We start from the raw sequence: 27,695 nt of genomic DNA, 5'->3' as shown, positions 1-27,695 counted from the left end.
GTGAAAAGTAATATTTAACAGGTGTGCCTTTAGTAAATATCAATTCAAAAATAGTAAACCAGGATTACATATTATTACATATTGCACTGTATGCGTTTAATTTGGATGCAGACCTTTGCTCATTTTATTAGACATTTTTTATTGTAGTTTATAAGTAGAAAGTGAATTACCTTCACCTTGATTCAGTGTTGTAAAATAAAACATTCAAAAGTCCACAGGGGTTGGTATTTTTATGGATGGCGACTGACTTTCTTGAGTACTCGTGAGCCAGTAAAGAGGCAGTCAAAGCAGTTTAGTGTAACTGTTTTCTGTTTCTTAGTTTTACTTCCCTGCGTTCAGAGAACTGATGTCTCATGACAGCGTTTAGAATGACAGACATGAGAATGAAGACTGTTTTAAGCTAACATTAGACCTTACTGCTCTTTTAACTAGTACAGTACAGTGCAAAAATCTTGTCTTCCCCTGTCTTTCTCCCCAATTTCCTGTCAATCTCTACTTAGTATCCAATATAAAAAGCAAAAATATATCCCTGACCATTTCAGAGGATTTTTAAAAATTTGGTAAGCCACTGACCACTAACTTAACAACGAACCCTCCAAGCATTAAAAAGACTCCTAACTGTTGTGTCTACACATAACAAAGAAAAAAAAAAACAATTTCAAATTGTACCTCTAGGCACTTTATTACTAGCAGCCTGTCACAAAAATACATAATTACCATTTCTGTAGTAGAATCTATGAAAACTGCCAAAGATAACAGTTTGGAGAGGTGTAAAATAGTATTTTTGCAAGAACAGGGTGAAAAATTGGAATATTTTGGCATGCTGAGCAGTTTGCCCTTAAAAAATTTAAAGAATCTGGACAAAAGAAGAAGTGACAGCCTTAAACAAAACTATCTATCGAAGATGAACGGTATCTGAAAGTCATGTCCTTAAGAAATGGGGAAAAAAAATGCAGCAAAGATCTGACACAGATGCAAAAGTCTCATCATAAATGGTCTCAGTGGAAGGGTGACTGTGAGGAATCTATGCTTAAAGAGAAAAAGGAAGAAAAGGCTGAGTTATTCTACAAGAACTAGACTGAAAATTCAGTGATGAATGCAAATTTGACATTTTTGGGTTAAATCGTCATGAGCATTGTACGGAGGAGGTCAGGAGAGAGATACAACAGTGAACATCTACAGCCATCTGCAAAACACAGCACAGGCTCTGTCATGGTTTGGAGCTGCATTTCAACCAGTGATGTTGGAGATCTTGATAAAACTGATGGAATTACGAACATCAGATTATGATCCTCCATGCAATACCATTGTTCAGCATGAAAATCATCCCAAATGCATTTCAAATGCAGTAAAAATATATGTGGATAGAAAAAACACACAATGGAACAATCTCAGTCATGGATTGAACCTCAATATTACTGAAGCAGGGTGGGCTCATCAGGACAGAAAACAGAACAAAAAGCAGCCAACATCCAAAGAAGAGCTTTAAATGTCCTTCAAGAAGTATTCCTGTAGAATAATTAAAGAAATTACAAGGAAAACCTGCCTAAAAGAGTTCAGGCTGTTCTGAAGAATAAAGGCAGGGATACCAAATATTGACTTTTTTGCCTAGTTTACTGTATTTTTATAGGTTTGCACATTTCAGATAAATTGCTGCATCTATTTCCCATTTTCCAAGCAAAACAAAGAAATCAGGAGTAGCTCAAGACTTTGCACAGAACCGTGTGTCTGCCCAACATATACTGTCAAACTAAGTGAGAGAAGAATGTCTTTAAATCCATAAACTGCAACATTATTATTATTTGTGATCTTCAAATCAATATTCTCTAACAAAGAGACATTAACAGTTCATTTAATGTAACCACATTTAATTAATTATACTTATTTCACTTTCCCTGAAAGATGTTTCTAGTTGTGCTCAGTGCAATTTATTCATTTTGTTTTGTTTCTTATCATTCAGTCTTTCACCAGCACGAACTTAGTTTAATTCAGCTTCAAGATAAGTGATGGATACTCTTGTGTGTGTATATATAATAGAGACACAAGCAGCAAGAAAAGAAGAACCCCCGTAATGCAGTCTGGCAACGCAAACACCCAAAATTTATGGGGACGTTGACTACATTATACTGGAAGGAATTTCCAATATTAAATCTCAAGTAATTTTATTGTAGGGCCCCTTTTGTTGATTGGATTAGTCTTTCTTGGAAGTGGGCATCCAGGAGCCAGGCTGGAACGTGTTTGCAGTGCTGGTTGGTTCTTCGTTGAATTCTTGCTTTCCGAAGCTGGTGGCAGCTGCATGGCCCTTGGCCACAGTCCTCGCAGGAGTCGCCACCAGACCCTCCTTGTACTCTTTAGCCAGCAGAGCCAGATCTTTCTCCTCCACCTCCTTGGCTTTTGTTTTTATCTGCTCCCTGCTGGACTCATTCTTCAGCAGCTCCTATAAAATGCACAAACATACGTGGATACTCAGGGTTTCTGCAGCCATCGACAAATCTAAGATCTTTTCAATGCTGCACACAATGCAGCTGAACACCATTTTAAATGTCACAGAATAATGTAAATCCCATGAGGATATTTCTGACTAATAATAATAATTCAAATAATACTTGTATCAGTGGTTTCTAGATATAGACTATAACAATAATAATTAGAAGCAATAATTCCCCTGACCTGGACTCAGATAAATGTCATAAGCTTATTCATTTATTATATAATTATGCTTTTAGAGAGGCTGAGGCTCCAAGTTTTGTATATGGATAAGCAGTCTGAAGTCTGAGACTGCACTTATGTCTCCATTTCTTACAGTTTTTTTGTGATTCTCGGCTCTCTATGATGTCAGCGAGAGCGGGTATCCTGGATGCAGTGAGTTTAGGCAAACAGCTCTGTCTTTAAGCCCAGAAGCCACAAACACTTTTAACATTTACTTGTTTGCAAGCAGCAACCAATCACAAGAAAGCTGGCTTTAACAAAGGAAATAGATTAACTTCAGTCAACATTTTCAGGACTAGCTGACAAGCAGTGTTTTCTGCAAGTTTCAGCTCAGTGAAACTCAACAGAGAAAGAGAAGATTAAAAATAGACCACTTCTGCTTTGTGAATGTATAACACTGCACTCTTTGGAACCTCTTAACAATAAGTTACAGTGAGCTCCTGAGATCACGAGGGCACGCAACATCTCTGACACTTGATCCATTTGCATCACCCACCCAGCTGGACATTATCTGATTGTGGTGTTGGAAATCTTGAGCTGGCAGTTTCGTGAAGATTGGAAAATCTGAGTATGTCCTACTTGCTGGAAACTCCAAACTCTCCTGCAAAACTCAAGCGGTGATAATTTCCACTCCTTAATCGACTATCTCTGTTTCGTCTTAGAGCATCAGCTGCTCACCAGTCAAAGTTAAAGGAGAAATTAAGCTGCACTGGGAAGCTTCCAGGAACAAATGTGTGCACGTGTCCAGTATGAAGTAGGGCATTCACCAGAAGAATAACAAACGTGTTCAGTTAACCTGGATTGGTCCAATAAAACCTGGTTAAAAATGTAGTACTTGGAACACATCGGTAAGCTAACATGACAGGAGGCATTCGCAATATAAACCACTCCATGGAAACAGTTATAAACTGGTCACAGTCCACTGGTGGAATAGTTACCCACTTGAGCCGCCGTTAGTGTCCAGTGATGTTAGCCTCGCCCTAGCTCAAGGAGCCAGAAAGGAAGGGAGGAATGGGCATAATGCTGTTGTGTGCTGGCTGAAATGAAGGACTGGAAAAGAGAGGGGAGAGCTGTGGCCAAAAAGCCCTGCTTTGGGGAGGGAGACAAACATACTGAGCTGCTTTTCCAGCCTGTTAATGACAGGATTTAATCCAATCAATTTATGTCGGCTTGGACCGGGAAAAGAGGGAGCGTGACAAGGGGTAGGGTAATGTGCTGGGAGTGAAGCCTTGGCCACATCAACACTGTCCAGCTGTCGATGGCAGCTATTGGGCAGACGCGAGGCAGAAAATTGGAAGAGAATGTTCTGGCAGTAGAGGCAGGGGATGGCATTGGCTACTGGCAGGCAGAGTGGACAGAGAGATAGAAAGAGTGCCTGGGTATCGGCCTTCCAAGGGATTTCCTATAGACCTACATTTCACAGGCCAAATAATTTCCAGCATTCTCACATTTAAAGAGCAATAAACCCAGTGAGAGGTACACAAGGGGGAAAAACTGCACTCCTTCACCATTCCCATCTCACAGGCTGCCAGAAATAAAACACAAAAAGGCGAGATGCAGGCTTCTGCTGGAAAAAAAAAGAGAAAGAAAGTAAACTAGGACATGGTGTCAGTGAGCCCCTTGTTCAGAGGCTGATTTTGCTCTCAGCCTCACCATCAATGCACTTCAGCTGCTGTTTATTTTAACACCTGTCCCCCAAAGTTCCCGGATTCAGTTCGAGACTGTAAGATAAAACAAATCAAAGCCGTTCTCCTTCCCATCTTTGCTTCTTTCCCTCCCTTGTAACCAGTCCCCCAGAGTCCAACCATCAGCACAGCGGGGAGGCTGGGTGGAGACGTACCTCGATGGAGGGGGGCTCCTTCCGTCTGCCTCGGATCCAAGCTGGAGGAGAAGCAGGAGGAGGAGAGAGCAGAAATAAGACGAGTGAGAACACCCACACAAACATATGCTGCACAAACACAACCTGCAGTCATATTTAAAAGCTGCAACTATAGCATCACAGAGTTTCAGGGGCACTTCAGTAGCTCAGCGTAACTACCGGGTAACCAAACTAGCTCGGGGACTGTATGCAGGGTTTTTTTTGGTTTGTTTTGTTTCATTTTACTTAGCACACTATAGGGAAAAGATCCAGAGTTATACACATGGCAAACTCAAAACACTAATACTGCTTTAGTGTCGGCAGAACAGGGCCATCGGGCTCTGCGTCTCAGAGGGGAAAGAGGGGATCTGCTCTGATCTTTGAATTTGAAAGTACACACTCTGTCATTCTTCATCAATACCTCTGTCCTTCTTCTTCCTCCCAAGCAGAACTGTGTCTGTCTGTCACCCCCCCCCTCCACTTCTTCTTTTTAAGAAGCTCTATTTTGGCTGAGCTGGCTGCACAGCACAGAAGGGTAAAGGGAGCCAGCAAGAAAGAGCGAGAGAGATTTTGTAACTCTTCCTCCAGCTAGCACGGGGATTCTGGGCCTCTTTTATCCCTTTCTTATTTGCATCCTGATGAAAATGCATGAGGGATGGGGCGAAGCAGGATGAGGGGTTTAAGGTGGATAAAGCCAGTCTGAGACAGAGGGAACAGTTTGTATCCAGTTGTAAGAAATTTGAAACACTACTTTATGGTACGGTTGTATAACACCAGCAGAAGGCATCTTTGATAAACTCATGAATACCCTTTTCACAACCCCGCCCCCCAACTCCATCTTGCAGTTTGGGGGAAAAGAAAAAAACCAAAAAAAACCATGAAAAGCCAGTGGATTAGCCGAGGCCCCAAAAGATGCAACCATGAATATGTCATTCCAGTTTATTTGTGCAGCACTTTTTTCTCTTTTATATAAACTCTGCCGGATAGCTCTTTTGTAAACACTGCCATTTATCCGTCTTAGTGATAGTTAAAATATGTAACAGTGATGCTGCTGCCCAGACTTACCGTCCCACTCCATCGGAATGCTGCCTTCCATATATTCATATTCTTTAGCATTGGCTGCTTCTACTATCCGCTTGGCACGGACAATCCTTCCTGGAAAAAAACAAAAAAACAAAAACAAAGAAAAAAAAGACAGCATGAGGAAACAAGAGTGAGATAGAGACGCCCAATAACGATGCATACAAAACGCGCAGACACAATGCTCTCAGTCTCCTGCTCACGCAGACGCACAGATACAGACAGACACACAAATACGCAGAGGGATGACAGCGCCGTGACAGGCCATGGATGATTACCTCGCGGCCCTCGGGCCCTTCTCCTCAGATCTTGCTGAGTGGCTCCAAATCTGGGCTAAGCCTTTATGCAAATCAGCCTTCCTTTAAACCGACCAACCACAGCCCCCCTCACTGACAACCTCTTCCAATCACAGCTCTCCGGCTAACAATGCCCTCCAAAATCAACATCAAGCCGAGCGGGAGACAAAAGAGGTCAGATATGACAGAGAACAGGAGAGGCACGAGCTGCGTGGAATATTAAGTGCTCCTTTCCCTATCTGTATACAGCACGACGCTCGCTAGCAGCAAGGCCAACGCCAATTATTTTGGACAAATCTGCTGATTAGACAAGTCGGGCTGGCACACAATGACACGGAGATGGTGGCAGGAGCAAAGGAGAGCGATATAGACAGAATAAAAGAGAGAGAGAGAGCAAGAGAATTTAAAAAAAAAAAAAAAAAAAAAAGACCCAGTTGTGTGTTATGTCTTTGGGTGGTGCTACAGAGCGTCACACAGTGTTCACTAATAACAAGCGCTGTGTTTCCATAGTTTCTCCTCACAGGTAGCCGGGTGTCTATCCTATCGCTTCCATCCCTCTGAGAAATGATGAGGCAAAAGAAGGAGGAGGTGGAAGGAGGGAGAGGGAGAGTGATGATGCATGGCAAACATGGCTAGAAGGAGAGAAATGGATGGGCAAGGAAAAACAACACGCTCCAAAACACAGACAATCTGTCAGGAATCCATCACAGTTTCTCCGCAGCTGACTGGACATGGACAAATGGAGGCAACCACCTCCATGCACACTGCAGACTGATGGCCTTAATGTTTACTTCAGCCATAACAGATAGCTATGGCACTGGGACGGATAAATGATGGCATCCTGGAAAAAAAAAAAAAGAGAAAGAAGAAGAAGAACAAAGTGTCGACTGTGTGGTTGCTTCACTTGTGTCACTGAAATGTATTTGTCCCGCTCAAGTTCGTTTTGGGGAAGACAAAAGCATTTTTCATCCATGTTCCCTTCTGTAATTACTTCTTATGAGGATGATTCCTTTCCATACTTTATCCAGCCTATATAGTAATCAGGTCATCTAATTAGGCTACTATTGCGTTGGTTCTGCCTTGGTTCCCACTAGATTGTCACTATAGGGCCCCACAGGCTCCAGTTTTGCAGCTTTATTTTAGTGGTATCCGGGTCTGACAAAACACTGGATACTTTCAACCCCCAAAACTGCAAAATAGGCCGAGCAATGTGCAAAAAACATTGTCACTTATTTACATGTATGCCTTAAAATGTCTTCTGAGAAATACTTTCCTCGAAACCCCCCCCCCCACGCGATAGCACAACAAAAACAACTGCCAGCAAGCAAAAATGCTGTGCTCTCCAGGCAATACTAACAAATGCATTTAACAGGTATGCTAATTATGAACAGATCATATCCATATTTGCATGGGGTGTGGGTGGCAGCAGACAAAAATGGTACAATTATATTACAGTCCCCACAAGCAATGTGCTTAGCTGCAGCTAATGCCTGGCTAATAAGCATAAAGAGAGGCACCCACTTTGTCTCTCTCTGTCTCCATCGCTCTTCACTGGGTTGCATCCTCCCCCTTTACTCTCCGTCACACTCCAACATGGCTGTCCTCTTGTCTTGTTGATTTTTGCAGCATGACTAAACCCTTTCCACCACGGCCTTTATCCCCGCATTTAAATAACAAATACAGTATGTACATATATTTATGAAACACGACCGATCCTCCCACCACATACGCGTTGGGTGGAGGTGTGTCAGTCTGATATGGTGACTCTCCCTCTGTAGGTAATTGCTGTTCTTGTACGGCTATGAAATGAAACATGCACACACACAGAGACACGGGCCCTAACCATACTGCCGTACTGCTTCTACAACAGCTGATATAAGAATACGCAGAATTAGAACTACAATTAGTGCATACAGCCTTACTTTTTAATTAATGTAGCATAACCAAACTGCCAACAACAATGAAAATGACCATATTTACAAATCATCTCTCTTCATATCATCCAAGTCGTTCATATTGTTCTAAAATATCTCAGTTATATATCGTTAGTGTGTGCTTTACTGGAGTCTATAGACTTTAGGATTCCTGACACATACAGTCATCAGATCAGGTGTAAGCCATCTTTCTGCTTCGCACTTCAGCCTTGCACACACCTACTCCCCCACCTTTAGAGAGAGCGAGAGAGCGGTGGGAGAGAGAAAGTGAGGTATGAAGGGTGTTAGGAGCTCTCCATCTCGGCAGGCCCCCTTGTGACAGGTCTGCCTTCTCATCACTCACTAGGGGAAACCTACTTACCAGTCAAATGCGCACACCCACGGACGCGCGCGCATACGCACAACTGGCTGGAGAGCAGGCAGATTAACCTGAGGGACAGGAGCGAGGACGCTGCCTCTTACCGTGAAGGACAAACGCAGTGCTGCGTCGGAGAAGGGGAGGGGCCAGCGGCAACAGGAATGAAATCCCACCGCATAAATATTCATGAGCCATCTCACCTGTCTGAACGCGACTCATCTGTGAGCCTAGCTGTGGAACCTGTGGGGGAGGGATGGGAGAGGAAAAGGAAGGAAGGAAAGAAGGAAGGGAGGTGACAGAGGGGGGTTGCTGTGGCAGCCACACTTCAATCCTTCCCACTCGTTAAAATAAGACATGATGCGCTCTGAGGGCTGCTCTTTGAACCCCGAACACACCCCGCTAAACTCCATCACCTGCTTCAACACACACACACACACCCAACTTCACACATCAGCTCCCAGGTGAGTACCGCTGAGGGCGACCTGAGAGGTTTTTCACCTCCACAATGTCATTCCAGGCATCTTGCGCTGTCGCCTCCACTGCACACTTTTCTCCTGCACTCCGTTTTTCATTACAGACGCGGATGTCAAGGGAACGCACTTCGATCAGCAACATCCGGGTAATGAGAGTCCTTTAACGTAGACAGGATGCAGCTGAATGAGCTCTCTGCATCTGACCCCGGCTTGGTGGGTCTGAATAGATTGCAATGCAGACTTTCAAAGAGGCTTGTTTTTTTTGTTGTTGTTTTTTTCCCTCCTAGTCCTCGTGCTTGTGGGAGGCGAACCAGAGATTTTTAGGCTTGGTTCAGTGCAGAAACAAAAAAAGCCACCCTGAAGCAGCGAGCAGTATTTGAGTCTTGTTTATTCCTCTCTGTGCTGCTGGAGAGGAATGGGCGACCAGTACGTGCATCGTAATGGACAGCTTTATGAAGATGGAGTGATCCGATAAGCATCGGGAATACAAGGGCAAGCAGGTAACAATATGGACAGCCCCCACAACTCCCTCACTCCAATGTCTTTCCCTGGGAAAAAAAATGGAGGGGATGTGTGAGGCCTGTAACCATGGTTACCCATTAGCCCACAGCCAAGTGATGCAGGATGCGGTTTAGAGGGAAAAGGCCAGTCGCTGTTTTGCATCAGTTCTGCTGGGAGGAGGAGCTTAGGTCTAAAGTAGGCTTCCTGCCGCTGCTTTCAGTTCCATTCAGCCCTCGTTCTGTTTGTCCCTGTTGCCGTCGATCCCGCTGAGGCTTGGAGCGCCTCACTGCAGGAACAGGGGAGAACAACTCATATCGAAGTAGTAGCGCTTTAAGAGGAATACTTGGATTTCCCCTGTGTTTTTACTTTTAACTAAAAGCTTAAGGCTAGTGGAGATACCCCGTCTGCCCAAGACCACCCAAATTCAAGTTTCCTTCCTGCCCAGTGGGTTATAAAAAAGGAATGTAGTGAGCCAGGAAGTCAGCGTCCTTTGTGAGGCTGTGGAGCGGCGTGGACCCCCTTGCTACCTCAGCGGCTCCTAAGAGGCCCATCTGTGTGATGTCCATACACCAAGCTGTCCACCCCTTTCTATTCACCTGCATCACTCCCATCCAGCCCCCTTCCTTTTCCCTCCATTGCACCTTGAGTCCCCCCACTGTTTCTCCGCATTAACCTATCCCCACCTTCCCTCTCTCCCCCTCTATCTGCCCGCCTGTTCCACCCACTCATTTCACCCTCTTTCTGTCAGGATACCCTTCTTTCACTTTTACTCTCTCCATTCTCCCCACACTCTATAATTTCACCCCATATGTCAGCTTTCCCTTTGTTCTTTGTCACTCACTTTCCCGTTACCCACCTTCTTCTCCACCCTCCGCGAGTCTCCCTCGCCCTTATCTTTTCTCCCATACTCCTCGCCTTATTTCTCTCTGCCTGTCTGCTTTATTAAAATATTCTGAATTGAATGAGCAGTGGCAGGCTGCTCGTGCGCTGGCCTGTCTGTCAGCCTTCCTGGTTGAGTTTCTGACCGACAAAGACCCCCGAGGTGTCAAAACACCTCGCTGGCTATCTTATCGCCGCGCAGAGCTGTGACCGTGCTGGATGTGAATCACATCTGGGTCATCTGGCAACATTTCTTTAAATCCGTTTTGCTGTCTTTCTTCTTCTGTTGGCAAGATGTCAGTTTGGAAGATGTGAAAACAATGCAATTGATATTCAGACTTAATGTATTACAGATACAGGCCTACTGTAGATAGGCAGTGGTTAATGGACCTGCGAAATGCCACTTAAACCCCTAATATTGGATCGAGGCCCACTTGAAATGTTCCGCCATAGAAAATAAATGTTCCCATCTCTCATTTTCAGCCTCTATCCTTTCAAATGCCTTTTTAATGAAGTAGTTAAGCCACTCCATGATGTACAACCAGATACACATACAAATACACACTTGGCAGCCATTTTTAGAGACATTAAAATGCCTAGAAGGACCCTGCCAGTATACACCAAGATGAGCTAAAGCCTATAATGATTAAACAACCTTCATTTAAACCGCGAGCATTGCAAAGCTGCTGATCAATTAGCGTGATTTACTGTGGCGTCTCTGGACGTAGCTGCACCGTGGCAAACGCCGACTTGGTGTCCTACTGTAGGGTAGACCTTCCTTCATCACACCCTGGGGATGAGTCGTGGCAGAATAAACAGCCATTTGGACCCTCGTCGCTCTCCGCTGTGACTCCTTTCCGTGGAAATATGTGGCTTGAATCAACGCTCTGATGACACACAGCCATCTGTTGTTGTCTTAAGTGTGTTAGGGCATGAAGTGGAGAGAAAACACACAAGGCAGATCTTCTTCTTCTTCTTCCTTTTTTTTAAAAAATACAAAGCTGATAGTACACAAAGTGTGTAGCTGTCATTTCACTTAAAGACATCCACACACAATCAAACACGCGTACGCCAGTGCAAAAAGCGCACACCTCCTCCCTCGGTCCCCAGAGTCGCCCATCCTGAAATAGCAGAACTGAGGCCTTTTCAGTTTTTCACTTCATAGAACAGAGCCGTGGAATCAAATAAATAATAGACAAAGAAAGAGGGATAGTGATAGGACGACAAGTCAATGCATCTTTTCTCTGCAACAGCGTGGCGCACCTCTGAATCTCTTCCATTCTCCGTGCAGCGTAGAGGACCAATAGATTAAAACTGCATGGCACACACTGCGAAAATGAATAGCGCTAAAAATACATCCTTTTCACTGAGACATGAAAGGAAACTGCCTTTCCCCTGTCCAGTATTGAGCAGCCATTGATTCCAAGACAAAGGCTACACCTCCTCAAAGAGGTAAGAAAAATAGCAATCATACAGGCAATTATTTTCAAATGTGCCTGCAGCGGCCGATAATGTCAGCGCGCCTCTCTTACTAAATAAAGGGAGGGAAGGCAGGCGTCAAAGCTGCAGGCCCACTGCCGAAGACAAATGAGCCCATCCACAGAATGCTTTGCTTTCATCTGGGCAGCATGACATGGAGCCCCATGCAGCGTGAGGAAGAGCCAGGCCCGGGGGAGAGACGCACACAGAAAGAAAGAATATAGATTCTCTATTTAGCTCTGTGGAGACAACACCGAAGCAAAGACCTTCTAAGACCAATGGCCAGATTGCCAGTAGCTCTGCCACAGACAACAATCGCTGGGCCTCCACAGCCTATAGCGCATTTCTTTCTATGAAGCAGCAGCACACGGTAGGCCTTTATAGCCCGACCTTTTTTATAAAGACAGAGACTCTCGCTCTTTCTCTCTCTCAAGGCAAGTGCTTCAGACGAAGGCTTTTTCATTTTGATGAAGAGCAGCATCTGAGGAGAAGGGGTTAGAAAGCTCTCTGCTGGGTCTAGCCCTCCTCGCTGCTGAAATACTCCACTGTTTTGAATAGAAATCTTCACTGGAAATACTTCAAAGGAGGAAAAATCCAGTGGCAGCGATGAAAGGGAGGAGCGAGGGAAGGAAGGGCTACGTGAACGCAAATAAGAAGGGCAACCTAAGAAGAAGTTGTTGAAATCAGATAGGACAGATGCACACAAAAAAGACATTGTTTCCTTTTTCTTCTGCGTCTTAGAAACCATTACCGTCCTACTATGTAAACCACCCCTGGCTGTCAGGATTACTTATGCCCCAGATTTCTAAAGATAACAGACTGAGAGAGAGGTAGAAAATGGAACCAGGAAAGCATGGATAAAGGTAGAGGTGGATGGAAAGAGCACTAGGGGTGAACAAAATGAAGCAAAGAGGAAGGCGGAGGATGACCACCTCACCTGCATCGACTGCTACTCATGTGCTGCAGTGGAAAGCCCTGGGGTCCATGCCTAAAGAACCTAAAGCCCATGCTTGGCCTATCAGTTTAAGATCAAAAAGAGCTCGCTTTAGCGAGACATATGGACTGAATAATGCATCTGCTTTAGTTCCACAAGGCTGGACAGGCTGAGTGCCAGAAATAAAAGGAAGCAAATGTGTCTGCCATATATTCCTTTATGTTTATTATGAATGTATATATATGAGACTGTATACGTGCCTGTCTGGCAGTCATGATGGTGTCTGCTAGGGACCAGTTTTCCTATAAGCCAACTAGCCTCTCTACTCTGTCAGTCATTGTGATGGGACAGTGAACACTTTTTCCTGTAGCGTGCCAAAAAAATGGGCTGCTGTGATGTCTCATTTGAATAGTCTGACAGCTGGGGGTAGAGAAGCGGCCTTGTAATGAATTATAAATACAAGGTGGGTGCAGGTTTCCCTGCAAACTGCTGAGAAAAGGTGAAGCACAAAGTCAAGTTCAGTCGAGAAAGAAAGCAGGCTTGCATCCTGCCAGGTATTCGCTCCTCTTCAGCAAAACAAAAAACGCAGACAAACAAGCAGTTCGGGTTTTTTTGTTTTGTTTTTTCTTTACAGCACCTCGGTGTTTAATGACTATTCACCTGCTGCAAGTGAAAGAAAAACTTTATCTAGCCTGTAAAATGTGGGACCAAGAGAGGGAGACAAACACAAGCTTGTGTAGGAGAGCAAATCCTGCTCACATGCAGTGATTCTAGAAAAATCCTTTGGAATCAATAAGCCAGATGTCTGTGATGTTTTATAAGCAGTATCATGTCCAAGGGAGACAAAGGTCCTGCTCTGTGACCTGCAAGGCATGTTGTTGCCCTTTTAAGTCAGTCAGAGAGGGTGTGAAGGACACCACTGGCATCCCACAGGCCTGACACAGTTCTACTGCTTGGCTTGAGCGTTACATACCGTAGAACTGCCACGTCTCAGAAGGGACATATGACCTTATAAATCCTCACCACAGAGTTGAGTAACAATTTCATCTGCAACAGTGGAACAGCCAAAAACCTCACTGCACTGTCTGCCTCGTCTTCTTTTATGTCTTCTTTCGGCCGCTCCCTTCAGGGGTCGCCTCCATTTCATTCTTTATCTAGTAACCTCCTCTGTCACACCACCCCTCACACGAGATCTCACTACCATCTTGTAAACCTTCCCTTTCACGCTTGCTGCTATCCTTCTATCACAAATCAACCCTTGACAGGCGCCTCCACCCATTCCACCCTGCCTGCATTCCCTCCTTCACCTGTCTTGTCCACTGTCCATTGCTTTGCATGGTTGACCGCAGGTATTTAAACTAATCCAGGTATTTAAACCTCATCACAGAAAACTTCACTGCCAAAAAACCTTAAATGCAGTTGCAGCATGGACATCTTCTTTTTCTTCTGCTTCTTTCGGCTGCTCTCTTCAGGAGTCATCACAGCGAATCATCTGCCTGCATCTCACCCAATCCGTAACTATCCTCCACTGTCAACGCATCTTTGTGCAGGTCCTCCACGATATCCATTAAATCTTCCATCCAATACGACAATGTCGTTATTAAGACTGATGCACCATCTAGTGGCAATCGCATGACACTACAGGGCTAACATGCATATGACAAACTTCTCAATACAGAGAAAGAAGACATGTCACATGCAGGGGCACTGAACTAGCATTAATTTATGATAACTATTTAAAAGCAAAAGAAGCAGGGAGGACAGTAGTTTAAGATGTAGATGCTAATGTTAGCACACATGTTAGTTTACCTGTCCATGTCTTCTGCTCTGGGATTAAGTAATATTTGTTCCCCAAATGATCGGTCCCGACGTGCTCGCGTACTACTCCGAAGCCACGCCGTAGGATTGCAGCAATCCTGCTCATCTTATAGGGCTACCCAAAGCCCCTGTGTGTGAGTATGTATATATAAATATAGTTTAATGCAGCTCTGTCCGCTGTTTGTCCTCTCACGGTGGTGGTTTATGCAATGGTTCATGGGTTGGGAACAGAATGAACAAACTATTTTGTGATTGGATGACGGTATCAGACCCACCAATCATCGCATCTGTAGTTGAATACTTTACAATCCAACATGGCGGCGACTTGTTTTGAATTCTTGAGAGGCCACTTGAATTTCTTTGAATTATAAGCAATGAATTGTAAAAATATTGCGATGGAAGTATTTAAGTTGGATATTTTCCGATTTCATATCATGTAATGTTTTACAGGATGTCCCGAGACTTACTTTGGATTAAAAAAGTCACTACATTGTGGCTAACATGTTAGCTTTTGAACTGTAACGCGGTTTAAATACTGGCTAACTGTTAAAACAGAAAGAAGTTATCTTGATGTTGAAGCAATGTTGGGCTTTCTGACAGCCAGGCGGGCTGGTCTGGATGACCCTCTGAGACTGAGACGAGCGGAATCAACGAGAAGGTGAGAGAGGAGCTCTTATAAACATAACTAGCAAAAAGAAGTCCACAGCAAGCTCTGGACTAATAAAACTATGAAATCGAAATTATACCGGTACTATGTGAACATTATGTAACATAACAAGCATCTTAGTTAATACATATACATGAGGTTTTGTTTATAAAATGTGTGTAATACAGCAATGTAATACAACATTGCTGTATTACACACGACTGTGGAATCTGTACCAGACTTATTATGTTTAGGGAATTGCCACAAACTGAAAAGTTATTTATTTTAACAAAAGAAAGGAACACTAACTCAAGATTTAAGCGCCTTAGTCTGGCCAGTGTTTGTTAATTTATCTCTAACGTTTTAGAGTTAACTACCTTGGTTTCACTTTGCCTACATACATTTTTACATTATAATATGTGTGACTCACTTAAGAGACCCAACGATCTCTCTCTTTCCAAAGGGTCCTCGGCCTGCAGTTGAATCCCGACAGAGATGTGGACCGAATCCATGGAAATGGCATTAATACCATTGACATTGAAGCAGTTGAGGGAAGATAGTAAGTCTGTTTGAGTGACATAGTAAACAAAGCTTAATCTATCCATTTTCTTAATCGGTTATATAGTTCTTACATACAAACTCCAGATAGAAAGAGCCCCATTCGGCCAGTGGATTCGAACCCAGACTGTGCCATTCCCATGTGCCATACAGGTTCATAAAATAATTCATTAATATTCCCCCTTGGAATGATAATACTTGCAATATTGCAGTGATTGGGATGTTGCATAAAAACAACAAAAAAATAAACTCTATTGGAAAAATCATGCAGCAAAGTAAAATTATCTGACTAAATAACTTGCTGTCCTGACACAGAGATAAATATCTTAACAATAGGTTGTGAAAGTTGTAATATTTAATTTCTACACACACTTGCGATCTTTCGGAGGACAATTTTTACTGATGCTGATCCCGCTCCCCTCTGAGATCCACCAAACGTCTCTGGACATTTTCATAAAATAGTTGAAATGCCAACTATTCACTGAGGCTTTGACCTTAAACTTTTGTGTGTAAAGCAACCTTGGGTTTTCTGAAAAGGTCTGAGTTATTATTATTATTATTACTATTATTATTATTATTATTATTATTATTATTGTTATTATCATTGTAGGTAACTATCAGAACGATTGAGTACTGAGTTCTTGTATATGTACACTACTGTATATTTTTGAAATGCTGCAGAATCACTGTCAGTGGTTCAATGATAAGTATGTAAGTAAGTAAAAGTAATTTATTTTGGTGCTTTTTAAGACAAGAACCAAAGTACTTTACAGAGGTATTACAAAAGATGGTCAAAATACAGACCAGAATCAAGTAAAACAACACAAAAACATTACTCAAGTGCTTGATGTTTTTAAATCTGTTTAAGGCCTTTGTAGCTGTAAAAAATATAGGTAATAAGTCTTAAGATCCCAAAGGGGCAATTTATTTCAGCAAGACAGATTAACATATAAAAGCAGTGGCAACAAAGCAAAACCCAATAAAATTCCTGAGTAGAAGTAAAAATAACAATGTAAGTATATTTACGTCACATTAAACACTCATTTAACCCTTAGATGAAAGAACAATTATTCATAGTATTGAAACGTTCCTGCACTGTGACTTGACTGCTCTGGAATTAAATTGATATTTTTAACAATTAGCCCCAATCTTTGTTAGTTAGTAGAGTGAGTATGAAGGCAGAAGTCTGGATTCAGAGGCTGAGCTTGATGATTGAATCTATGTGTGTATATTTTACAAGGTTTGTAAGACAAAGTAAAAAAGTATTTCAGATGACATTTTCCTGCTGTTCAGCATGCTGTCTGGAGGTGCAGACGGAGTAATCGTCATCTATGACCTGGAGAACTTCAGTGGGAAACTACAGTACACCTGCAAGGCAGTCTGCACAATAGGAAGGTAAATGTTAGCCCATTTACTAATTCCATCCACTAGAGAGTAGCATTCTGTTGTGGGCTGTACACACAGTTCTGTCCCCAACTACCTACAGCTTTGCGTTTTGGTTATAAAATATACACAGAAACTAGAAGAGATCTACCACAGTAAATCTGAAGTGAAATAATCAAGATGCAATCAAAATGCAGACTTTCATCCATTAACCACTGAGAAATTACAGCTGTTGTTTAATCCCTTCACATAATTTTAGGAGCTCAAATGGATATGGATAAATTAGCGTAATCTTAACTAAAATGAATGAGTGTTGAATGGGCTTTGAGAATGGTTTCCTTTTGTGAAGTTTTGCCAGGCTTTTACAACAGCTGTCTGCAGTTGTTTTGTCTTTAGCAAATAAAACACATCTTTAATTGTGTTGAGATTAGGGGACTCACTTTGCTACTACAGGATACTCCTCTTATAAATAAACTTCCAGCTTGCTTTAATAGTTTTTAGGGAACTGCACATCTGTAACGTGAAGTATCATTGACTTAGCGTTGCTGCATTTGATTTAATCTGAACAGTAATCATATCTGTGCAATACCATTCAAGATTTTATCAATCTGCTTCTGTCTTCAATAAACGCCAATACAGAGTGCTATTGGAAACCACCCATTCCCATGGATCTCACTGCAGAAGTTGTTCTATGCTTCAGATTCCAATACCTACAGAACGTTCTTCTTGCATGAAACTCAGGTTAATCTGAGTTTCATGCTCAGGTCATGAGCATGAAACTCAGGGCCATGCTCATTTGCATAATGAGCATGGCTGGTTTCACTTTCACTGAAAACTATTGAGGCTTCACAGAAAGCCTTGGAGTCAACTTCCCATCTTTTGCCTGCATAACTGATTAGGAAATAAAGACATAGCCTACAGCCATCCATGATACAGGTTTTAAGCAACTTGTTTAATTGTGTGTATAAAAATGTCTATAGTTCTTCAGTCCAACATTTTTATTCATCCATTTCAGTTTAAGGTTTTAAAGTCTGCATTTCAGGTTCATCTTGATTATTTTATTTCAGTTTCAGCTGTTGGAGTTAAGAGCCAAAAATGTGAAAATTGTACCAGCTTCCAAACATTTATAGAACTAACCTTACATGAGAAATTTTTCTCATGTATTACAGAAAACATCCTGCGCTATCTGGTTTTGTCAATCCCAAATCAATAACCTGACACACGTTGGCTTTCACCCTATGTTTTATTTATTTATTTTTTTGTTCTTGTTTTTAGGTCTAGCCGCTATGTCCACAAATTTAGCGTAGAGACAGTCCAGTGGTATCCTTATGACACAGGAATGTTTGTGTCCAGTTCCTTTGACAAGACCATGAAAGTCTGGGACACAGAGACATTAAAGGTAAGGCATATCAACTACTGTATCGCCTGGTTATCAAGCCACTAGGTAAAATGGAGACTGACAGCAGAGGTTAGAAAAATGATGGTTTAAGATCAGCCAGAAGACCAAGAGGAGGTCTTGCAAGGAGTTGCGGCCTTCCCTAAGCTAAATCAGTCATGCTTTTATACATAAGTTAACAGCTGTGGACAGCGAACAGTTAAACACATGTGCCAGCTAAAGGCTCTTGCACTGGCACTGCAAAGCCAGTAGGGGTTGCAGAGAGGCTTTATGCCTTACAAGTTTATTACCTAGCTTAGTTTTTTCAGGCACACCTGTAAAATGTGTGTGAAGTGGCATGAACCAAGATAGAGATACTGGAAGCTTTACAGTGTCACCCAACATAAACTCAGTAATACCAGAGCTAAATCAACACCTCTCTGTGCAGCCTCAATAAATACTGAGTGTTGTATTAAAACTTCACAAAGGTGGGATTTATTGTAGAGCTCACAGAGAGTGTGTTGCATTTCATTATCAAATTCTAATTTATAGCTCCTCCACCCCCCACCCCCGCCTTTTGTTCTTTTCATTTTCTCTTCCCCTCGCTTTCTTATTTTCTGCTTCATGCTTTCTACCTTTCTATGCCACATTGTCCCATATGGCAGGCTCTGAACTGTGCTAGAGTTACACTGGCACCACAGTTGCTTTAAAAGGTCAGGGAAGGGACAGAAAAGAACCTGTCAACCTTTCACTTGGTTTAACCTGTGTGTTTCTGTCTCTCGCACAAACACACACACAGTTGTATCTATTAAATTCCTAATTGCTCATGGCTGTTTGTCCATTAGTGTGTGTTTTGCATTATTGTGGATGCATTTTTATGCAAACAGAGCTTCCTCTGTGTGTGCAGCCAGTGGTTTAGTCCATGCGGGTGCTGGCGCACACTTACAGATGGAGCACAGAGAGGCTTTTTATGTTTGCTGAAGAATTTGCATTGTAACCGCCACTGGTGCTCAGGCGATCTGCCTTCTGAGCTCTGATCTGCATTGCCCTTTTATTTTTACTTAAAGCTGGGAGCTCCTTCCCTTCGCAGAGTGACTTTCTAAAACTGTTAAATGTTAAGACTGTGGTTGTATATTTCTATAGATTGTCACTGAGGCAAACATAAGCAAATACACACAGGTCTAAATATGGAGATTGCTGTATTTCTACCATAACTGGCGTTTTTCTTTCTCTCTGTCTCCTTCTTTGATTATGCAGCCTGCTGAAGTGTTTCAGTTTGAAGGCAACGTCTACTGTCACCACCTGTCCCCAATCGCCAGGAAGCACAGTCTCATTGCAGGTGCGTGCATGATCCCAGTGAGTTTTTGCTGATCTCAGTGACACAGAATAAACCAGCTGCACTAGCTGCTTGCATTTCTGTCATTGTGTTTTCAAAGGCATTGAACAAAAATCTCAGTAGTTATCCTGTCACTGCTTTGTCATACTCAGCAAGGTGCTATGTGCTTTCCCAGGAAAACAACATGTATGAAGGGGGGGTGGGGGTGCATAAGTGGGTCAGCAGAAGTCTTCTTGTTTCACTGAGCTGGACCAACAGGTTGTTAATGCCTACTGGAGAATGTGTTCCATGTCCTTTACACAAATAGTCCCTTTGACACACCTGTTTCTAGTTCAGAGACAATCACAGTGTCAATCTCTTTTATTTTCTTTGGTTTCTTAACAATTCCTTCCTCCTTAGAGGTTTTACGGATGCTCGTCAAACAAGTTTTGAACAAATCCTCTCCCCCTCTTCCCTCCCCCTCCCCCAATACCTTCTGTTTTATCTAGAAAGACACTAACACAGGGGAATCTGTTTTAAGGGAATCTGTTCCTAAACAGCAATATTTACAGTATCATATGCATTCTCTTAGAACCTCAAATTCCTGTTTTCACCCTGATAACGCACCTTTTACACATTGATAACGATAATTGGGGATTTTGTACCCCTATTCACTATTTACATTATCCTTATAAGTCTAATCTTTGAACTATGTCTGTGTCTCTGTGTTTCCAGTGGGCACCACAAATCCTAAAATCCAACTGTGTGACCTCAAGTCCGGTTCACGGATTCATATTCTTCAGGGTTAGTTGATCACAGTGCTTTTACTCTGTTCTGTCTGTTGTTTTCATCCAACCGCGCAAAAGAAAGAAAACAACGTATTTGCCATTGCAGGTCACAGAGCAGAGGTCCTGTCTGTGCGGTGGTCACCCAGATACGAGCATATCTTAGCCACTGCCAGGTAAGCTCTCTTTGCCGCCATTCTTGGCTACCCTAGTTTGCCCTCAGAGCCACATCAAAGTAAAACGCCAGCTACAGGACAATCTCCTCTATGTAATTTCCCAGCAGTTCTTGTCATCTCACTTCCCAGCCATCTGGCCACATCGCAACCCCGCATCAAGGATAATGGCACCAGAACACTACTAGATAGCACTGTGGCACTCTAGCAGGCCTGCCAGTTTAGCATATGGTAGATACAGTCCCCACCTGTTTTATGCCACATTAGACCTGCTAATTAACCCACTGGGATCACTGTGCTTCTGTCCCCAAAGAGTGTAAGTGATTTTGAAAACAACTGGCACGGAGACACACACACACGTGTATGATATTCTAATATGGAGGAGCGTTTTAATTCCCTACAGAAAACTGACCTTTAAAAACAAACACTAGGGTACACAAACCGGCTCGTCTGTAGTGCTTCAGCCTCAGCTTGTATCCTGTTAATGGAATATTTAAACACAAATCATGTTTTTGTTAAGTACCTATATTTTTTGGAGCATAGAAAGTAAACAAGTCATTTCCCTGGTTTTCCTTCTTAAGTGCTGACAGCAAGGTGAAAGTATGGGATGTGCGCCGTGCTTCAGGTAGTCTCTTCACTCTGGACCAACACAATGGAGACAAGTCGAAAGCCTCCTCTGAGGCAGGTATTGTTGGCGTTTTTCTTTTCATTAATTTTTTTTTTCATTTTTCCTGAGTGGAGCTGACTTCAAGGAGATCTTGTTGTGTTATTATGTCATTGACAGAGAAACAGTTCCAGTTCAGTGCCTCAGTACCACATTTATCCATCTTTCGCCCCATAATGTAGTATTTATTGTATAGTGGTGCTGTATATACGGTTTACATGCAGTAGATAAATGGGAGCTGAGGTGTATCCTGTTACTAAACTAGTTCAACGGAAGAATTTTGGATGGGAGACCTCAGAGCTTTGACATGAACCAATCCGATTGCTGATGCTTTAAATTAGAAATAAATTTCTAATTTATATGAACCACGACAGCTTTGTTTTCCTCCGAACTGTCATGTCTAATGACTTCCAAGATATTCAGGGTAGAGCTGAGTTTGGCTCACTTGGGAAAAGGTCAACAATCTGCATAAATAGTATCTGTTTTTCCTGTTTGAAGTGCCTTTGCATTCAAACCAGGGGGTCAGAAGCTCAGAGAACAGCCGATTACAATTAAACCAGTTTTTCTGGGAGACATATGGTTTTGATGGACACTAAAAATTTATCATTGATGGATCGTCACTGTATAAGAAAAATATTTCTTAAAGTCTTTAGGTGACAAATACACTGCTACCATATCTAATCTGTCTTTAACCAGTAAACACCGCCCATAACGGCAGAGTGAATGGCCTGTGCTTCACTGGTGATGGCCTCTACCTGCTCACTACTGGAACTGATGACCGTATGAGGCTTTGGAATAGTGCCACTGGGGAGAATACACTGGTAAGGTGTATGAAGGTTTTGTCCTCACAGCCTGTGTAAAAAAGAACTTCATGTAATGTTGTTACAACAAACCAGTTTGTCTTTTGCTGAACAGAGGCTCAGTCATAATCTAGTCAGGACTATCCTACTACTATATCCTTCCAACCGGTTCCTTAAGGGCTTATCCAGTTTATGGCCATGGAGGGGCCTGAGGCCTGTCCCAGCTTAGCAACATAGTGAGACAGACATTCATGTACTTGCACATCCAGACCAATTTAGCATGTTTTTGAACTGTGGGAAGATGCTCAAGTACCTGTAGAGAACACACAGAAAACACAGAGGCTCAAACTGGTCAGTAGATTTGAACCCAGATCCTTCCTGCAGACAGTGACTGCACCACCGTGCTGCCCTGCAGTTCTTTGATGACACTGATATCAACTGAGCTGCTGAGATTGCGGCTGAGCTCGATAGAAGTGATACTATGCTCAGTTTTAGCTACAAAAGGCCGCATACATGAAGCCGGATATCCTATCAGTGAGCTAAATAACACAACAAATAGTATATCTACAGGCTGGGTGCTGATTATCTGATTATATATTATATCAGTATAATACTGATAAGAATAGGTGTAAGAATTGATGAAATCAATATTGATGACTATTACAAGTGTTCTTGGTTCTTGGCCAGTTGTAGTAACGCCATTCAAAAAGTCAAACTTGAAAGGAGTAAACAGAATTTTAGAATTTAGATCCTAGAAGGGTGTGAATTAAGTTACTGTAGTGCCTTCTCTTCAGGGCTTTCTTAAGACTATGAACTACCTGAGCAAGAATGCTGCTACACAGGCTTTAACTAGAACAGACGCACTTCACGGGCTTTCTTAATGTTTCCACGTCATAAATGTTAGACCCAGTTTTACTAAAATTCAGATCCAAAGATGCTTCAATGGCATCTCAGATTCTAAAAACAATATTGCTGAAGCATCAAAATACAATATAGTGAAACCCAGGTAAACAAACAGATTAAACATTTTCTTATTATAAGTATTATAAATGTTTGTTGTTTATAGGCTACTAAAATTCACATAATGTACTTCTGAAAAAAATCTGTTTTTGAATAATTTGCCTTTTTTGTTCTGTTTTACCCAAAATAATTGATCTGCCAGGAACAATGAACCTGTGCCATCAGATTTTTAAACAGGTAAAACAGGAATCCCTAACAAGTTGACAATCCCCAACTGGTTACCAACGATCAGAAAATGTTAGTGTTTCTAAAGACCAGGTTTACCTGTTAGGTCTCACAGCCTCAAAGATTGAATATTCGACTTTTGCTCTTAGTTTTGCCCAGAAATCAGAGAAATCAGAGCAAAAAAAAGAGCATAAAATAAAAAAGGGGGTTGTTTTTTGCTTTGTTCTTTTCTTTTCTTTTCTTTTCTTTTCTTTTTTTTTTGTCCAGATAAAATGGATACCAGAAAATTGAGTACCCCGGTACTTACAAAAGTGTGTTTGCATGCAAAACTTGTGGAAAAATACAAGTTATTCTCTGCCTTCAAGGAGACATAGCTGCCCTATTTAAAGTTCTGTTTGTCTTCATTTCGGAAACTCTGCCAAGTCCTGGAAAATAGTGACACAGTTATAAAAAAATCTAGCATCTTTTGCAAGAACAAGGATATCAAACAAAAACAGTGTTAAATAATTGAAATAAAATAGCTAATGCAATCAGTTATAAAAGCCTACGATATGAATGAGTTTTATACTGATAAATTAAATAGTTAAATAATTTAGACCAAAAAGCAATACAGAAGAGTCAGCTACATTAATGGAAATGTCATGATATATAAAGCCTTTAAAGGAATTGTGTCCAAGCTTTATGTCCACAGTTAAGCTTTAGAAGCCTTTAAATATTAGTGTCTTTTTAATGGGCTCTTTGGATAATCTTATTTTCATTTTCAAGAATTAATTGAAGTATTTTTTTGTCAAATACAAGTGCAGAAAATGTCTAATCTTCCAGAATGTTTTGCAACATCTTGGCATTCGATTAAAAGTGGCTTAATCCTTATGCAGAAAATGCCTGAGGTTTATGTTTGGACTTTTTATTCGGATGTCATCTGAACCGTGTGCCCCTTCACTTGTTATCCCTCAGGTAAATTATGGGAAGGTCTGCAACGAGAGTCGGAAAAGGCTACAGTTCACAGTGTCACGTGGCTGCAGCCCAGAGTTTGTGTTTGTGCCATGCGGCAGCTCTGTTGCAGTGTACACCCTTCACACGGGAGAGCTGGTCACTATGCTCAGGGGTCACTATAACAATGTGGACTGCTGTGAGTTCCACCCAGACTACCAGGTGAGTTCATCTGATTTATCACCTAACAGTCAAGAGTGGTTTGTCCCCCGCATGCTTACAGTAACGCTGCTGGATTCTCTCTGTTCCTCATATTTTTGTTTTATCTCATCAGCTCTGCAGTAGTACCTGTAAGTAAATTGCAGTCACAATGGTAGTCTCAAATGAGTTACTTCCTCCTGACAGATAGCAGGGTAGAGTCAATACTGACTTGTATAAATGCAAATGCAGGTGTTCCTTTTGTGAAACTCAGGTTTGTGCTCTTAGTCTGCATGTTTACCATGTGTGAAAATTAATGCCATCACCTTTATCTCTGCTTTATCAGATCTAGGAGCACAAGCAGTGAAGTTTGTCTTACTGTTGTTTTGCTGTTGTCTTGTAAAACACTCTGCTTGTGTTGACAGAATTGGAAGCAGCTAGTTACATGTGACATTTGTGCTTTATCACTGCCATCTTGGCTAAATAAATTCTTGACTCTTTAGTTGTCAGTGTTATCAGATATGCTGCAAAAGCTTTTTCTTTCATTTGCGCCTCAATGAATTACGTAATCGAGGCAATGAGTGAATGAAGAGTTTCATGTTAAAGTCTGTGTATTTGGACATATGTGCTAACCAACAGGCAACAAGTGGTTCAGGATTACTTCACAGGTGTCACCGGTCCAAAATGTGATAGAATCATCGACTGTATATAAAAAAGTTATGCATCTGAAAAGTGAACCCATTACTTTTTTCTTAAGGCAAGCAGGAAGTGACACCTCTGGTTGTCAGAAGAAAACAACCATACTCCTATCATGCAGTGGTGGTGCAGTGGTTCTCTCCTCTCTTTACAGTGTTATTAAAGCAGTGTACGCTCTAGCGTAGGGCTACGTTGTGACTGACGGGTTACTTCCTTGTTAGCATGCAACATTGTCGGTTTCTCAGATAAATTCACTCTCCCGCTCAAGTCAAAATGTGACTTCATAATCAATGGGTGATCTCATGGTGGCTATTGTCATCTTTTCTGTACAGTGTGCCTGAGAAGAAACATGTAAATATAAGAATAAATGTACAAAGGTACAGTTATTGATTACATAATATATTTCAATATAATATTGATAAGAATAGGTGTAATATGTGTCAAAGTTCACGCAGGCTCATCAAACTTGGACAATAGAAGACTTGAAAATGCTGTCTGTACTAATGAGTTCTTTGTGATATTTGGATTGTAGGGTCAGAATTTGGTTTAACAACATGAAAGTGTGGATACAATAATCTACAGCTAATGGTTTCCCTGCCTATTCTTTGTGATTCCAGTAACTACATTCTATTTTTGTTAAATAAGTATTAATTGTAAGATTATTCTTCAGATAGGTTGTATTCATTTTATTTTAAGAGTAATATTTTAGTGAAAACAGTGCTTGTTTTCATTCAAGATGGGTTTTTTTTGTTTAGTACTTCAGTTATGTATTTCTACTCCAGTGTTCTTTAATTAATTTAAATCATAGTTTTGTTTATTTAGCCAGTCCTTTGTGCTGAGAAACAGGCTATTATGTATCTGCACAAATGGAGAAGGCCGTCTAACCTGTGCACTCCTTATTAGGAGTTACTGCATCCGGTGACACTTATTTTCTGTGTTTGACAGACATAAGAATGCAGTTTGGCGGCTTGTCACTCTGAAGAGTCCCCGGAAGGGACGCATTGTTCTGAAAAACTTTGTGTTTTATGCTTCCTGTATGATATAATGACCCGCAGTCATTAAACTGTTCCCTGTGACATCACATGTTGTACATGGACAGTTTTAAGTGTGTTCATTACTTTGCTTTTGGTACCAGTTATGCTTGTTGACACTGGTATTCTCCCTGCTCTGATGTCATTGGAAGTACTGTGAGGTTTGCTGAAAAGGTTGATGTGTACATTATTGTCCCTGTTGTTTGTGCTGTATGTAGGAGGTGTACAGTGGAGGTAAAGACTGTAACATTCTGGCATGGGTCCCTGTCCTCCGTCCCTCAGGTGTGGAGGAAGACTCAGACCATGAAGTAAAGGTAAAAGGTCATAACAACAGGAAACTATAGTAGATGGAAGAATCTGAAAAGTTGTGGAATCCAAATACCGTGGAACTTTGCTTCCACCACTGAAAAAAACAAAACAAAATAATAATATAATAATAATAACTGCTATGCATGAGTCAAAATTTTGTGGTATTGTCTCAAAATTGCAGTTTAGATATCCCAGAATTTCAACTTTGAGAGAAAAGTTGAAATTCTGAGATAGCGACCCAAAACATTTGACGATAATCCAATTTTTGACGTGGCTCTACCTGCCTTTTTATTCGGTGGTGGAGAAGAGCTTCCATAAAGTGCCCTTGATGATATAACAGATTTTATCTTTCTTCTTTTGTAGTGGTGTATTTTGTACAGAAAGGCCGACAATGTTACATCATCATACCCAGTGCAAACAAGAATAATGATTATAGTCTGCAAACCTGTTTTAATCTTCATATATATAAATATATATGTTTTAAGCTAATCTTCAATAATTGTGGTCATTTACTATAAATTAACATCCTTTGAACTTTCTGGATTTTTCGTTTTTCCTTCCAGAAACGTGATCATAGATAAGCACGTGTCATCTGAAGAATTTAACTTATGAAACCTCAGTGTTATCTTCATGTTAGTGAATAATGTTTACATAGTTGTCAATCACACTTGATGGAAACTGCGGGTACTTGTATTTTTCCTTAGTTATATAATCATACATGTGACATGTGCATATATATTATGTACTTTTCATAGAAGTGAGTTTTCTTCATTGTATAAACTGAGTTAAATGTTTTGGTCTCTCACAGGGTGCTGCTGGCCAGTCTTCGGTGAACCCTGCCTTTCAGGATGCGTGGAGTAGTGATGAAGACTAATGCTGGATTTGTTTTGAACATGTGGAACAGTAATTGTGATTATTCACAATTACTGTAAAACAAATACTCCAAAAGCCTTAAAACGTAAAGGTGTTAACAACGATATGACTTTGTAAATGTTTTTGTACGTTTCATAAATCATTGTTACTTTTTTTTTTTTTAATTTAAAGTTGTAAAACCAACATGGTTCTTATTTAGTATTTTCAGTAAGTCTCTTTTAGTCTTAGGCAGTATCTGCTATTGTTAAAGGAAGCTGAATAAATCCTTACTGTCACAATGCTGATACTACATTTACATTATTGAAATGAAACCTTTACCTAGACATCTGCAGGCCATTTAAAAAGGTGTGGTTTCAGTCTACACCTGATTTTTAAAAGACCTTACCCATATTGGTTACGTGGGAGTAACCAGGTGGCATTCAAAAACACAGATTGTCCTGTTGTCATTACTAAAA

The 27,695-nt window shown here is 41.4% G+C and overlaps 2 protein-coding genes across 3 annotated transcripts; one reads left to right on the top strand and one right to left on the bottom strand.

The window, feature by feature from the left end:
• Positions 1-661: 661 nt before the first annotated feature.
• On the bottom strand, positions 662-14,537 carry ndufaf2 (NADH:ubiquinone oxidoreductase complex assembly factor 2). Of its 2 annotated transcripts, none has more exons than XM_003446069.5 (4): positions 14,311-14,537; positions 5,633-5,722; positions 4,550-4,590; positions 662-2,437 (listed from the first exon to the last, which is right to left on the bottom strand). In XM_003446069.5, the coding sequence occupies exons 1-4, from the start codon at positions 14,423-14,425 to the stop codon at positions 2,192-2,194; spliced, it is 492 nt and encodes a 163-aa protein (XP_003446117.1). In that variant the 5' UTR covers positions 14,426-14,537; the 3' UTR covers positions 662-2,191. The 2 variants fall into 2 exon arrangements, with proteins under 2 accessions (XP_003446117.1, XP_013127316.1); XM_013271862.3 differs by lacking the exon at positions 14,311-14,537 and adding an exon at positions 10,797-11,099.
• Positions 14,318-27,524, top strand: ercc8 (excision repair cross-complementation group 8). The gene is made up of 13 exons (XM_005452121.4): positions 14,318-14,453; positions 14,875-14,977; positions 15,429-15,524; positions 16,817-16,918; positions 18,182-18,305; positions 19,539-19,620; positions 20,332-20,400; positions 20,491-20,557; positions 21,136-21,239; positions 21,915-22,039; positions 24,158-24,355; positions 26,277-26,372; positions 27,176-27,524. The coding sequence occupies exons 2-13, from the start codon at positions 14,901-14,903 to the stop codon at positions 27,239-27,241; spliced, it is 1,206 nt and encodes a 401-aa protein (XP_005452178.1). The 5' UTR covers positions 14,318-14,453; positions 14,875-14,900; the 3' UTR covers positions 27,242-27,524.
• Positions 27,525-27,695: the final 171 nt, after the last annotated feature.

Source organism: Oreochromis niloticus, linkage group LG12, assembly GCF_001858045.2.
Source record: "Oreochromis niloticus isolate F11D_XX linkage group LG12, O_niloticus_UMD_NMBU, whole genome shotgun sequence".
NCBI classification, from domain to species: domain Eukaryota; kingdom Metazoa; phylum Chordata; class Actinopteri; order Cichliformes; family Cichlidae; genus Oreochromis; species Oreochromis niloticus.
The sequence above is the reverse complement of the archived record's forward strand: the minus strand, read 5'-3'. Positions and strand labels throughout refer to the sequence as shown.

Coding starts and splice junctions, on each gene's coding strand:
- ndufaf2 (XM_003446069.5), bottom strand. CDS start 14,425: ATGAGCAGGATTGCTGCAATCCTACGGCGTGGCTTCGGAGTAGTACGC. Junction 5,723..14,310: donor AGAGCAGAAGACATGGACAG/GTAAACTAACAT, acceptor GTTTTTTTCCAG/GAAGGATTGTCCGTGCCAAG. Junction 2,438..4,549: donor AGGAGCCCCCCTCCATCGAG/GTACGTCTCCAC, acceptor TGCATTTTATAG/GAGCTGCTGAAGAATGAGTC.
- ercc8 (XM_005452121.4), top strand. CDS start 14,901: ATGTTGGGCTTTCTGACAGCCAGGCGGGCTGGTCTGGATGACCCTCTG. Junction 19,621..20,331: donor GAAGCACAGTCTCATTGCAG/GTGCGTGCATGA, acceptor CTGTGTTTCCAG/TGGGCACCACAAATCCTAAA. Junction 24,356..26,276: donor AGTTCCACCCAGACTACCAG/GTGAGTTCATCT, acceptor TGCTGTATGTAG/GAGGTGTACAGTGGAGGTAA.